This window comes from Procambarus clarkii, chromosome 52 (assembly GCF_040958095.1).
Source record: "Procambarus clarkii isolate CNS0578487 chromosome 52, FALCON_Pclarkii_2.0, whole genome shotgun sequence".
Classification (NCBI taxonomy): Eukaryota; Metazoa; Arthropoda; class Malacostraca; order Decapoda; family Cambaridae; genus Procambarus; species Procambarus clarkii.
Window position 1 is genome coordinate 18,197,394 of NC_091201.1, and position 15,954 is coordinate 18,213,347.

Genomic DNA, 15,954 nt, shown 5'->3' on the forward strand with positions numbered 1-15,954 from the left:
CTTGGAGACACCCCAGATCCAAGCGCTGGCACCAGCTTGACCTGATTCTTACCAGGCATGCAAGTCTACCCAGCATCAAGATTACGCGTAGCTACCAGAGTGCTGTCTGTGACACCGACCACTTCCTGGTATGTAGCAGGGTCAAGATGCAGCCAAAGAAGATTCATCACTCGAAAAAGGCGGGCAGAGCTCACATCGACACCACCAACACCCGCAACCAGGACAAGGTGAAAGATTTTGCACGCGTGCTCGACGAAGCTCTCCCTGGCCCAGCCGGGGTCACTGCCTGTAAAAAATGGGAGCACTTCAGAGACGCTGTGTTCAACGCTGCCATTTCCACCTTTGGCAAGAAGACCAGCATGTCGGCAGACTGGTTCGAGGCTCACTCGGAAGAGATGACACATGTCATCGAAGAGAAGAGAAACGCCTTGGCAGCCTACAAAGGCTGCCCAAGTCAGCGCAACTTACAGATCCTTCAGGCCGTCCGCTGCTAAGTGCAGCAGAGCGCCAGGCGATGTGCCAACAACTATTGGCTCCAGCTCTGCTCCCAGATACAGACTGCAGTGGATACAGGAAATGTAAGGGGAATATATGACGGCATCAAGCAGGCCCTCGGCCCAATCCAGAGGTAGACCGCTCCTCCGAAATCTGTCACTGGCGAGGTGATTCAGGACCAGACACTGCAGCTGAAGCGCTGGGTCGAGCACTACTCTGAGCTATACGCCAGGGACAATGTGGTCATCGAAGATGCCCTGAGCGCCATTGAGTGTCTGCCTGTGTTAATGGAGCTCAACAGCAAACCGACCCTGGAAGAACTCAGCGATGCCCTAGACTCCCTTGCTTCTGGTAAAGCTCCAGGCAAAGATGGCATTCCTGCTGAGACCTTGAAGTGCTGCAGAGGTAGCCTGCTCATGGAGCTGCATGAAATTCTCTGCCTCTGCTGGGAAGAAGGAGAGGTACCACAGGACATGAGGGATACCAACATCGTCACGCTGTATAAGAATAAAGGTGACAGGGGGCGACTGCAAAAACTACCGTGGAATCTCCTTCCTCAGTATTGTCGGAAAGCTGTTTACTCGAGTCGCATTGAAGAGGCTCCAAGTACTTGCAGAGAGAGTCTATCCAGAATCACAATGCGGATTCAGAGCTGACAGGTCCACCATCGACATGGTCTTTTCCCTCAGACAACTGCAGGAGAAATGCAGGGAACAGAAGCAGCCGCTCTTCGTAGCCTTCATAGATCTGACGAAGGCCTTCGACCTCGTCAGCAGGGATGGCCTGTTCAAGATCCTCCCCAAGATCGGATGCCCACCCAGGCTCCTCAGCATCATCAGATCTTTCCATGAGAACATGAGGGGCAGCGTGGTCTTTGATGGCCTAACATCAGACGCCTTTGACATCCGAAGTGGAGTAAAGCAGGGCTGCGTACTGCCTCCAACCCTATTCGGAATTTTCTTCGCAGTTATGCTGCGGCACGCCTTCGGATCTGTCACGGAAGGCATTTACCTCCGGACCAGGTCGGATGGAAAGCTCTTTAACCTCGCCAGGCTGAGAGCCAAGACGAAGGTTCGGCTGAGGTGTCTGCGCGACTTCCTTTTTGCCGACGACGCAGCAGTCACTGCCCACTCAGCCGAAGACCTCCAACGGCTCATAACCCGCTTCAGCGAGGCCTCTCAGGCTTTCGGACTCACCATCAGCCTGAAGAAAACACAAGTCATGGGACAAGGAATGGACTCCCCACCTGACATCGGCATCTCCGATTCCAAACTGGAAGTCGTTCACGACTTCGTGTACCTGGGCTCCACAATCTCTGACTCCCTCTCTCTTGATACAGAGCTAAACAAATGCATCGGTAAGGCATCTACTACCATGTCCAGACTGACAAAGAGAGTGTGGGCCAACAATAGGCTAACAGAGTATACTAAGATTCAGGTTTACAGAGCCTGTGTCCTGAGCACTCTCCTTTATGGCAGTGAGTCTTGGACACTCTGCGCCCGTCAGGAAAGACAACTGAATGCCAACCACATGCGCTTCCTTCGACACATCTTGGACATCACCTGGCAGGACAAGGTGACAAACAACGTCTTGGGGAGAGCAAGAATCAACAGCATGTACACAATGCTGAAACAGATGAATGCTCTGGCTCGGGCACGTTGTGCCAATGGGCGACGGCAGGATCCCCAAGGATCTCCTGTATGGAGAGCTGATGCAGGGAAAGCGTCCAACAGGCAAGCCCCAGCTACGGTACAAAGACGTATGCAAGAGGGACCTGAAAGCCATGGACGTCGATCTTGCTATATGGGAGACACTGGCTGCAGACCGTTCAGCCTGGGGGCAGTCTGTTCAAAGAGGTCTCTCCAAGTTCGAGGAGTCACTTGCCATGGAATCGGAGGCAAAGAGATAGAGAAGGAAAGCCGGTAGCCAGGAAGACAGACCAGAATCGGACTTCGTTTGTGGTCGGTGTGGGATGGACTGCCACTCTCGGATTGGCCTCATCAGTCACACCAGACGCTGCACCCGGATTGACAACTAGGGCGCAACTCCATAGTCTCCCGAGACTGAAGGATGCCTACTACTACTACTAACCATTCATCCAATCGTGCTACAGTGTGGACTCTAAGCTTCTTTTTGGGGAGCATGATATAGACTCCTGTGAAGGTGTCTAACAAAGTGACCCCTTTGCCTCTCTCCCTTTCTTTTTCTGCTTAGCTATTAAAGAGGTCACTGATAGTCTGACAAGCGAGCCAGGTTCCATTATCTAGAACCTGGATGATGGCACTCTCACCGGAACCCCAGACACCATTTTGGAGGATATAGGGAAAATCCAGGAGCAGGGAGCAGCCTTGGGCCTCATTCCCAATGCATCCAAATGTGAAGATAATCTCCCGCAACCCAGACATCACTAGCCAAATAAAAAATGTTCTTCCAGACATTCTCGTTGTCGAGTCACTAGACTGCACCCTCATAGATGCCCCCATTGGCCCACAAGCAATCGAGGAGGTCCTGGATGCAAAAATCACTGATCTAAAGCAAATGCTGGACAGGATTAACAAGAATGGTACCCATGATGCTCTCTTCCTCCTCAAATTGCCTATCTCTCCCCAAGTTGACCTACTTGACCTACCCTAAATTAAATGTGTATGACACCCTTCTGAGGTCCATACTGGTGAAAGTCCTGAACCTGTCATTGGACGACTCTCAGAGGGAGCAAGCAACCCTCCCCATAAGACTCGGAGGTCTAGGTGTCCGCACAGCCTCCCAGATTGTTCTACAAGCCTTCCTTTCATCCTCCCATGTATCGCACGATCTCGTAAGAGATATCCTACTTGAATTCCTGAGCAATTAAGCAGGAATACACGATCCTGCTTTCACTAAATATTCAAATCAGTGGGATGCTCTTCCAGCCCCAGCACCCATCACAGAATCAACAAAAAAACTTAAACAGTCCAGCTGGGACCACCCGCTAATAGAAGAAATAGCTGGTGCCATCCTCAGAGCCACAACATCAGACTTGGTGAAAGCCAACCTCAGAGCAGTGTAAGCCCCCCATGCATGAGTCTTCCTCCTGGCAGTACCCAAGTCGGCAATGGGCACGCGTCTAGATCCAGAATCCCTTCGTGTAGCAGTGGCCCTCTGCCTTGGTGCCCCAATTCAAGCTGAATACAAGTGTATTTGCAACAGGGGTGGAAGCAGACCAATATGGACTGCATGGGTTGCATTGCAGAAGCACAAAGGGCTGGCATGCGAGACACAACGAGGTAAATGACATCATCAAGAGGAGCCCCGTCTCAGCTCAGTGCCCAGCGGAGAGAGAACCTCACATCCTAGGGAACCAAAACCCGGATTTCCCCACGCTTCGCCCTGGTGGCATCACCATATACTCCTGGAAGGGGGAGGGGGCAGGCACTTGGTGTAGAACTACAAGTGTGTATCCACCCTGGCTCATTGACGTCACCAGAGACCCAAGAGCTGCCAGTTTTTTGTTTCAGCGCCTAACTGTGGGAAACTGAGAGGGAATCCAGAGGGGAAACGCCTGCTGCATCCTCGGTTCCCGTCCTAAAGCGGAGGAGGTTCAAGAGATCCATAACCTGTAAGCACTCTTTGTAGCAACCAATGTATATCTTGTAACCTTTAAATGTATAATAAAGTAATATTATATATATATGTATATATATATATATATATATATATATATATATATATATATATATATATATATATCACTGATAGTTAAACGCCTCTCTTTCTAGGCGTTTAACGATGCATAAGCAACAGGGCTCCATTAAGGAACATATAATCTCTTCCCACAACCAAACCATCGCCAGAGAAATCCTAGTAAACAACACAGAAATCATCGATAGATACAGCGATAGCAGGCGGCTTGACGTTTGCGAGGCACTACACTTCAAGAAGTCAACACCAGCAATCAACAGCCAATTATTGCACAACTATATTCTACCCACCTCAAGACTCCGCTCCAATATAGAAGCATCAAGAAATATGGACCAATAGGCTTTCTACAAACACTTCTATTCAATATCCATTGTTTCGTGTTCTGTCTTGTGTTGATGAAATTAATACCCTATTAATACTCTTGTTCTGTCTTGTGTTGATGAAATTAATACCCTATTAATACCACATCTTGTTCTGTCTTGTGTTAATGCCACATCACCCCTTCCACCTCACTCAAATGTAGATATAATATCGGAGATGTGTAAGTTCTATTCACACCATCTGGTCACCATTTGGTCCGGGAGACATCTCCCGTCACGCAGGGTGCAGTCGCACCTCCACAGATCTCCAGTATCATCTATTGATACTGGTGATGGCTCAAAAGGGCCACCACTTACGAGCTATTCATGCCTGTGCCACCTTTTGGGTGGCTTCATCTTCATCTTAACACATTCACAAGGGAGACATCTCCCGTCATGCAGGGTGTATTCGCACCTCCACAGATCTCCAGTATCAGCTCTTGATACTGGTAATGGCTCAAAAGGGCCACCACTTACGGGCTATTTATGCCCGTGCCTCATCTTCATCTTCATCTTAACACATTCACAAGGGAGACATCTCCCGTCATGCAGGGTGCATTCGCACCTCCACAGATCTCCAGTATCAGCTCTTGATACTGGTAATGGCTTAAAAGGGCCACCACTTACGGGCTATTCATGCCCGTGCCACCTTTTGGATGGCTTAATCTTCATCAATCATTCAGTTGTGTATTTAGTTCTATTCAGTTGTGTATTTGTGAACTAACGTCTTTGAAAATGTAATAAGTTTTACGAAACGCGCTCGTGTCGCGTCAGACTAGAAATAAAAATGAATTTTGGAGAATTGATTTTTGATTTACCTCCAACAGTGAAACGAAATGTACGAAAGATTGAGAAAATTCGTGTTAGAATTATTAATCTTACTTTTTCGGTCATATTTAATAATATATGTCTACAGGAAAGACTGCTACCAAAATATACTAATATATATATATATATATATATATATATATATATATATATATATATATATATATATATATATATATATATATATATATATATATATATATATATATATATATATATATATGCGATATGTGAGGTGCGATATATATATATATATATATATATATATATATATATATATATATATATATATATATATATATATATATATATATATATATATATATATATATATATATATATATATATATATATATATGTTTCATTGAATATGACCGCATATTCTGTATTTATAATTTTCTGGTTTAGGGCTTCTATCCCTCTAACTATTTTCTTAGCATCAGGGCTTAATTGAAATAGGAGTTCTCCAAAACTCATTTTCGTACTTTTAAGGTGAAGAAAAGAAGTGATTTACTATAGAGTGTATTACACTTATTTGTATAATTTGCACGACGTTTCGAACCTCCATGGTTCATTCTCAAGTGAACAGATCTTACAATACTAGTTGATTTTATACCCGCATTAGGTCAGGTGATAATACAATGAAGGTGAAAAACATGGGGGGATACATAAGGGATAAATGTGAGGTGAAACATAGAGGCTGCAGAAGGCGTATTGGCCCATACGAGGCATCTCCTATCTAAACACAAAGATTAATCCAGTGTAATTGGCCTGTTATGTTGGACATTGTCTTCTTTACGAAAGTTTTACGAAACGCGCTCAAGTGTCGCGTCAGACTAGAAATAAAAATGAATTTTGGAGAATTGATCTTTGAATTACCATCAACAGTGAAAAGAAACGTAAGAAAGATCGAGAAAATTCGTGTTAGAATTATTAATCTTACTTTTTCGGTCACATTTAATAATATAAGTCTACAGGAAAGACTGCTACCAATATATATATATATTTATATATATATATATATATATATATATATATATATATATATATATATATATATATATATATATATATATATATCATATATATATATATATATACCACCACTTAAGCCGGCGGTGGGGTGGTTCAAATAGCCTCGGCTATCACCTCATTATGTCCGGTCGTGATGGTCAAGTGGATTAAGGCGTCTTGTACATACCAGTTGCGTTGCTCCTTGGAGTATGGGTTCGAGTCACTTCTGGGGTGTGAGTTTTCAGTTGCATATTGTCCTGGGGACCATTCAGGCTTGTTCGCATTTGTGTTCCTCACGTGTGCCCCAAAGAATGAGGTGATTTGGTAAAATGCTATGCCCAAGATTACTATCCGAGTGCCGGCGGTGGGGTGGTTCAAATAGCCTCGGCTATCACCTCATTATGTCCGGTCGTGATGGTCAAGTGGATTAAGGCGTCTTGTACATACCAGTTGCGTTGCTCCTGGGAGTATGGGTTCGAGTCACTTCTGGGGTGTGAGTTTTCAGTTATATATATATATATATATATATATATATATATATATATATATATATATATATATATATATATATATGTATATATATATATATATATATATATATATATATATATATATATATATATATATATGTATATATATATATATATATATATATATATATATATATATATATATATATATATATATATATATATATATTTATATATACATTCAGAAAATGTCTTGTTATTCCAAAAAGTGCAATACACCATCATAAAGCTCATACCAAGGATAAGCACTCAATGGTTCAAGACACGGTTTGTGAATGTACGAGCGGTGAGGGAGTTTAGGCGCTCCACTTAAGCCCCATTCCAGGTTCCCAAGTCCTGACGTAATGCTCTGTGGTTATGTGAGAAGCCAATGTCCTTGAGGATTCTCACTGAACACCTTAATATTTTCTTCTCCTACAACCCCTAATCTTTTTATATATATTTTATAGCATTGTGTTACGATTTACAGAAAATACACACATATAACATTCACTGTACGAGAACCGCATCCAGCTCTTCAGAAGTAGGGGATGCGTGCCCAATATATTTATATACATAATTATTATTGGGTCCCGATAGAACAGTCCGATTCGTTCTCGACACACAATCAATAATTCCAGTTTCATATCGCGGGCGGAACAGAAATGGTTGGGCACAGTTCCTTTCACCTAATTTCGCTGTTGACCTAGCAGTAGGTAGGTACCCAGGAGTTAGTCAGCTTGTTGTGGGGTGGCGTCCTAGGCTCCTAGGCGGGATGCCACCTCGATATAATCCTAACGTATATGAATACACTCGGGCTTCCTTTCCCCCGACACAATGAATCATTATCAATATTTAATTATTATGTTTATATTGTTTATATTCAGTTACACATACTTATTAAGACGGACATAATTTTGTCATATACAGTCAACACAATCAGTAAGAATACTTTATAATTATCACAGGAGTCAGTGGCCACATTAAGACGCTGATGGCCACAAGGGCGAGGCTGGAGGGTGTGGCCTCCATTCTCCCTCTCGTGCATGACGCCAGGTGTTGACTGTAACTGTTGATGTGTGTTTATCTCAGAGCTGGTGTTAATTTATACGTCGATATGTTTGCGTAAATACGGACTCGTGAATGTGTTGGATTTAGTAAGAGATTCAAGAAAATTTGGTACGAGAATATTTTAACATTGTTCTACTGAAATATTAGAGACGTCGCTGGGCCCATCGACCTTTAGTAACTTCGGCCATGATTAAAATGTTGCATTGCTTGGCTGCTGACCTTGTCAGGGTCACGTGACAACATTCTCAGCTCCGGGAAGCTGGAGTATAAAAGGGACAGTCAGTCTCTTCACCTTCACACGCCTTCCTTCATCACCCACGACAACACTGCAACCATGAAGGTTCTGGTGAGTACTAATACTCAACAATTACATGTGCAGTTTAGGCACATGTATACTAAACCATGAAGGTTCTGGTGAGTACTAATACTCAACAATTACATGTGCAGTTTAGCAGAGTACACTAAACCATGATGGTTCTGGTGAGTACTAATACTCAACAATTACATGTAAGTTTAGTTGAGTACACTAAACCATGAAGGTTCTGGTGGGTACTAATACTCAACAATTACATGTGCACTATAGGGAAATAGTCAAACGTGAGTTCAATGTTTGATTAAATTTGAAGGTTTTGGTACAGTGGCTAACCAAGAAACTTGCTTTCCTCTAAAAACTTTGCTAAATATAAAACTTACTCCTAACAATACATTTTCAAAACAAAATTTATATTTATGCAAGAAATTACGACACAGAATCAACAATCGTAGTCATGATAATTTAGTAAAGCAAATCAGACATTGAAATATTATAAGTGTTTCACGAGCATGTGATTCGCGACTATTTTGTAAAAAGATATCTTGAGTGCCAGTGTAGAAAAATATGCTTGAAGTCATATTATGGTTAGGAGGAGGAAACAACTTCATTTAGGTGACCAATAACTGTATACATGACAACCAAATAGTTACGTGTAATTCGTTTTGAAACGGTACCATAGCATTCCCACCCCTAGGCACTTGCGTTCAAAGGAAGTGTCCGATGAATAGACACTTGTGAGGTGACTAAGCTTCTGTCACTTCAAGATTCACGAAGAACTATGTGGTGCTGAGAAACAATAAAACAAAAATTAATATTCCAAGCATTATATAATATAGCACCAGTTGCGTGAGGCATGAGAGTGAATGAGTGCCAATCTTTATTATAGTATTATTATAGTGTGAAATCTGAGGTTGATCATTTACCAAAAAATTACTAAATCTCCTAAAAATTAAAGATTCAGATATTTTACCCAAGTTTTTGAAGTAGTTTTACTTTCAGGGTAAAACTTTACATAAATACAGGGAAAATGAATACAATTTCTTAAAGCTCACTTTTTCCTAGATGCTTATCACACCTAAATGTTCATTATGTGAAGAATTAACAATAAAATGTTTACTTTCATTTTCCTTGTCTTAGATCATCCTTCTCCAGCTAATGATATAATGTTGTGTGTACCGTCAGATCATCGTCCTGTTGGTGGGTCTGGCAGCAGCAATGCCTCAACCAGAAGCGGACCCTAAAGCTGGCTTCGGTGGCTTAGGTCTCGGTCTCCCAGGTCTTGGTTACGGTCTCGGAGGTGGCTACGGTCTCGGAGGTGGCTACGGTCTCGGAGGAGGATATGGTCTTGGAGGTCTCGGCTACGGAGGATATGGTCTCGGAGGCCTTGGAGGTTACGGTCTTGGCGGTGGCCTGTACGGCTAAGAGACCAGACCTTCCTCCTGTAATATGAGCATCTTCATGTGTCTAAGAATTACATGTCCTCTCGCTAATACAAATAAAATGACCTCTCTATCATGTATCAATACTGCATATCATCATTAGGAAAATAAACTTCTGAGCATCTGAATAAATTTTGTCTCTGTTAAAAATCCTCAATACACTTTGCTTATTTATTAGTTTATTTGATCACGTGTATTCACTTTCTTGCATGATCTCGCGTGTATTAATTAAGAGAAATAAATGTATAAGCATTAATAAAATTAAGTAATGCCTTCCTAACATATTAGTTTACACATTTTTATTTTTTTATTTTTACTACTTTTTCAACTATTTCGTTCAGCGTTCGGATTTGCACCTGTCATCCTTTAATTTTTTTTTACGTGAACCAGAATGATCATCCAGTTCATTCTCGCGAACGTTTATCACCATCATCTATAATTTTAGGGCCGAAAATTCTCCAAGAATAAAGTAAACTTCTGGTGGACATACACCATGTAATTGGGTTCACCTCTCAGTGTATTGTATTCCACCTGATCACAATACTCTCCCTTAAGAATATTTTAGGCAATGGTTATCGTTCAGCTTTTCTCAATTGAACAAGCCTAAGGGTGATCTTAACGTTCTCGTTTACTATATCTCGTATATTTTCATCTGCCAAATTGTTTTCCTCTGTTATTTGCGTTTAATGGAAAATATCTAAATGAAAATTAATAATAGTCTCAATGCATATGCGTTTATTTACACTCACACACACACCCACACACACACACCATGGGAAGATAGATTGGAAGAACAGAGACCCGCATGGAGGACCAGAAACATGGAGAGCTAAGTTGCTGGACGTGGCAACAAGAAACTTTCTAAGCCAGCACACCAAAGAACCAACAAGAATCAGAGGAGAAGATGAACCAGCAATGCTTGATTTGATATTTACCCTAAATGAATGGGATATAAGGGAAGTTAAGATGGAAGCGCCCTTGGGAATGAGTGACCACAGTGTATTGAACTTTGAGTACTTGGTAGAGCTAGGACTTATCTCCCCCAAAAAAGAACTAGGAATCAAAAGGCTGGCATACCGAAAGGGGAATTATGAACAGATGAGAAGTTTCCTAAGTGAAATACCTTGGGACACAAACCTCAGAGACAAGTCTGTACAGGGTATGATGGACTATGTTACCTAAAAGTGTCAGGAGGCAGTAAACAGGTTCATCCCGGCCCAAAGGGAAAAATCCGAGAAGCAACAGAAGAATCCATGGTATAATAGGGCATGTATCGAAGCGAAGAAACTGAACAAAAAGGCGTGGAGGAACTTCCGGAATAACAGAACACCAGAAAGCAGAGAGAGATACCAGAGAACCAGGAATGAGTACGTCAGGGTGAGAAGAGAAGCAGAGAAAAATTTTGTAAATGATATAGCAAACAAAGCCAAGACTGAACCAAAGCTACTCCACAGTCACATCAGAAGGAAAACAACAGTGAAAGAACAGGTATTGAAACTTAGAACAGGCGAGGACAGGTATACAGAGAATGACAGAGAGGTGTGTGAGGAACTCAACAAGAGGTTCCAGGAGGTCTTCACAATAGAACAGGGTGAGGTCACTGTGCTAGGAGAAAGGGAGGTAAACCAGGCGGCCTTGGAGGAGTTCGAAATTACGAGAGAGGAGGTCAAGAGACACCTGCTGGATCTGGATGTTAGAAAGGCTGTTGGTCCAGATGGGATCTCACCATGGGTACTGAAAGAGTGTGCAGAGGCACTTTGCTTGCCACTCTCCATAGTGTATAGTAAGTCACTAGAGACGGGAGACCTACCAGAAATATGGAAGACGGCGAATGTGGTCCCAATATACAAAAAGGGCGACAGACAAGAGGCACTGAACTACAGGCCAGTGTCCTTGACTTGTATACCATGCAAGGTGATGGAGAAGATCGTGAGAAAAAACCTGGTAACACATCTGGAGAGAAGGGACTTCGTGACAAATCGCCAACATGGATTCAGGGAGGGTAAATCTTGCCTTACAGGCTTGATAGAATTCTACGATCAGGTGACACAGATTAAGCAAGAAAGAGAGGGCTGGGCGGACTGCATTTTCTTGGATTGTCGAAAAGCCTTTGACACAGTACCGCATAAGAGGCTGGTACATAAGCTGGAGAGACAGGCAGGTGTAGCTGGTAAGGTGCTCCAGTGGATAAGGGAGTATCTAAGCAATAGGAAGCAGAGAGTTACGGTGAGGGGTGAGACCTCCGATTGGCGTGAAGTCACCAGTGGGGTCCCACAGGGCTCTGTACTCGGTCCTATCTTGTTTCTGATATATGTAAATGATCTCCCGGAGGGTATCGATTCATTTCTCTTAATGTTTGCGGACGATGCTAAAATTATGAGAAGGATTAAAACAGAAGAGGACTGTTTGAGGCTTCAAGAAGACCTAGACAAGCTGAAGGAATGGTCGAACAAATGGTTGTTAGAGTTTAACCCAACCAAATGTAATGTAATGAAGATAGGTGTAGGGAGCAGGAGGCCAGATACAAGGTATCATCTGGGAGAGGAAATTCTTCAGGAGTCAGAGAAGGAAAAAGACTTGGGGGTTGATATCACGCCAGACCTGTCTCCTGCAGCACATATCAAGCGGATAACATCAGCGGCATATGCAAGGCTGGCCAACATACGAACGGCATTCAGAAACTTGTGTAAAGAATCATTCAGAACTTTGTATACCACATATGTCAGGCCAATCCTGAAGTATGCAGCCCCAGCATGGAGTCCATATCTAGTCAAGGATAAGACTAAACTGGAAAAGGTTCAAAGGTTTGCCACCAGACTAGTACCCGAGCTGAGAGGTATGAGCTACGAGGAGAGACTACGGGAATTAAACCTCACTTCGCTGGAAGACAGAAGAGTTAGGGGGGACATGATCACCACATTCAAGATTCTGAAGGGGATTGATAGGGTAGATAAAGACAGTCTATTTAACACAAGGGGAACACGCACAAGGGGACACAGGTGGAAACTGAGTGCCCAAATGAGCCACAGAGATATTAGAAAGAACTTTTTTAGTGTCAGAGTGGTTGACAAATGGAATGCATTAGGGGGTGATGTGGTGGAGGCTGACTCCATACACAGTTTCAAGTGTAGATATGACAGAGCCCGATAGGCTCAGGAATCTGTACACCTGTTGATTGACGGTTGAGAGGCGGGACCAAAGAGCCAGAGCTCAACCCCCGCAAACACAACTAGGTGAGTACAACTAGGTGAGTACACACACACACACACACACACACACACACACACACACACGCATACACACACACACACACACACACACACACACACACACACCCACCTAGGGCACCCTCCCCCCACCCACCCCCCTCCCCCCACTCACCCCCCTTCTCCCCCTCACCCCTCTCCCCAGGACCTCCCTTCTCCCCCATCCCCCATGCCCTCCCTTCTCCCACATGCCTTCCCGTCTCTCCCACCCCCATGCCCTCCCTTCTCCCCCTCCCCCCTAAGCCCCCCACTCTCCCCCACCCCACCTAAGTCTTCCCATCTCCCCCACTCCCCTAAACCCTCCCCTCTTCCTCACCCACCTCAGCCCTCCCTTTTCCCCCACGCCCCCCAAGCCCTCCACCCTTTTCTCTCCCCCCAAGCCCCCCCATCTCCCCTATCCCCCACAGCCTCTCCTCCCCCCATGCTTCCCCAACCCTCCCTCTCTTACCCACCCCCTGTACCCTCCCCCTCTTATCCACCCCCTGTACCCTCCCCCTCTTATCCACCCCCTGTACCCTCCCCCTCTTATCCACCCCCTGTACCCTCCCCCTCTCCCCCACCACCCCAAGCCCTCCCTCCTCCACCAATCCCCCCGTGCCAGGTCCCCCCAGCTCCCACTCACCCCAGATCCCAAAGGTCCCCCCCCAGAAAAGAAGCAGAAGAGAGTCAGTTTCAGGGTGATGTACTCGAACATAGATGGGATCACAAGCAAGACAAGTGAACTAAGGGAAAGAGCACAAGAAGTTAACCCAGATGTAATCGGACTCACTGAAACAAAACTCTCTGGAATCATAACGAATGCCGTGTTTCCCCAGGAGTATACAGTAATAAGGAAAGAGAGGGAAGGTAGAGGAGGAGGCGGAGTGGCCCTACTCATGAGAAGGGAATGGAGTTTTAAGGAGATGGCCATCCCGGGCTGTGAGGAGTTCAGAGACTACATAGCAGGCACCATAACAATGGGAGGACCAAGAATAGTAGTAGCAGTAATATACAACCCTCCACCAAATGACAGGAGACCCAGTCAAGAGTATGAAAACAACAACAAGGCAGTTAACACTATAATTGAGAGGGCAGCCTCTGCTGCCTGTAGAAATAGATCCCACCTGCTCATTATGGGCGACTTCAATCACGGAAAGATTGACTGGGAGAACAAGGAACCGCATGGAGGCGAGGATACGTGGAGAGCCAAACTATTGGAGGTGGTGACAAGCAACTTTTTAACGCAGCATGTCGGAGAACCCACAAGGATGAGAGGCAATGACGAACCAGAGAGACTCGACCTAGTCTTCACTCTGAACGACTCCGACATAAGAGAAATCGGTTTTGAGGACCCAGTAGGAATGAGCGACCACAGTGTACTGGTGTTTGAGTACTTGATTGAAGAAGGGTTATTGAACTCGAGGAGGGATACCGAAACCAAAAGGTTAGCATACCGAAAGGGAAACTATGAAGGGATAAGAAAATTCCTAACAGATATAGCATGGGAAACAGAGCTCAGGGGAAAGACGGCCCAAGATATGATGGATTACATCACGCAGAAGTGCAAGGACGCAGCAAACAAGTTTGTCCCAGTCCAAAAGGAAAACAGAGAAATGAAGATGAGAAACCCATGGTTTAATCAAAGATGTAGGCTAGCTAAGCAGCAAAGTAAAAGGGCATGGAGAAACTATAGGAATAACAGGACACTGGAGAGCAGAGAAAGATACCAGAATGCCAGGAATGAATATGTCAGGATGAGAAGAGAGGCAGAAAGACAATACGAAAATGACATCGCAAGCAAGGCAAAGACTCAGCCTAAATTGTTGCATAGCCACATTAGGAGAAAAATAACAGTAAAGGAACAGGTTATGAGATTAAGGATAGGGGCGGAAGGATTCACTACAAATGACAAGGAAGTGTGTGAGGAATTGAATAAGAAATTCCAGGAGGTCTTCACCTTAGAACAAGGAGAAATTCCAGAGGTAAGTGAGGGAATAGCTAACCAGGAACCACTGGAAGAGTTTGAGATTACCAGTGGGGAAGTAAGGAAGTGTTTACTAGAGTTGGACGTGACGAAGGCTATAGGCCCAGATGGAATCTCCCCTTGGGTTCTAAAGGAAGGAGCAAGAGAACTGAGCCTACCACTCTCCATAGTGTATAACAAATCACTGGCAACAGGGGAACTGCCAGATACTTGGAAAGCAGCTAACGTAGTCCCGATATACAAGAAAGGGGATAGACAGGAGGCACTGAACTACAGGCCAGTGTCCCTAACCTGCATACCATGCAAGCTGATGGAGAAGATTGTGCGAAAAAAACTAGTGGAGCATCTGGAGCGAAGGAACTTTGTAACACAGCATCAACATGGGTTCAGGGATGGCAGGTCCTGCCTCACAGGGTTACTTGAATTCTACGACCAGGCAACAAAAATAAGGCAAGAAAGAGAAGGGTGGGCAGACTGCATATTTTTGGATTGTCAGAAAGCCTTTGATACAGTGCCACACAAGAGGCTAGTGCGAAAGTTGGAGATGCAGGCTGGAGTGAGAGGGAAGGTACTCCGGTGGATAGAGGAATACCTAAGCAACAGGAGACAACGAGTCTGTGTGAGGGGTGAGGTCTCAGATTGGCGAGACGTCACAAGTGGAGTCCCGCAGGGGTCAGTCCTTGGACCTATACTGTTTCTGGTATATGTAAATGATCTCCCAGAGGGTATAGATTCGTTCCTCTCAATGTTTGCCGACGATGCAAAAATTATGAGGAGGATTGAAACAGAGGATGATAGTAGGAGGCTACAAGATGACCTGGATAGACTGAGTGAATGGTCCAACAAATGGCTGTTGAAGTTCAACCCGAGTAAATGCAAAGTAATGAAACTAGGCAGTGGAAACAGGAGGCCAGGCACAGGATACAGAATAGGAGATGAAGTACTTAATGAAACAGACAGAGAGAAAGATCTAGGAGTTGATATCACACCAAACCTGTCTCCTGAAGCCCACATAAAGA

General features: G+C 44.2%; 1 protein-coding gene across 1 annotated transcript; it reads left to right on the plus strand.

The window, feature by feature from the left end:
* The first annotated feature begins 8,256 nt into the window (after nt 1–8,256).
* On the plus strand, nt 8,257–9,925 carry LOC123763812 (keratin-associated protein 6-1-like). The gene is made up of 2 exons (XM_045751129.2): nt 8,257–8,300; nt 9,450–9,925. Exons 1-2 carry the CDS (start codon nt 8,289–8,291, stop codon nt 9,687–9,689), a joined length of 252 nt encoding a protein of 83 aa, XP_045607085.2. The 5' UTR covers nt 8,257–8,288; the 3' UTR covers nt 9,690–9,925.
* The last annotated feature ends 6,029 nt before the right edge of the window (nt 9,926–15,954 follow it).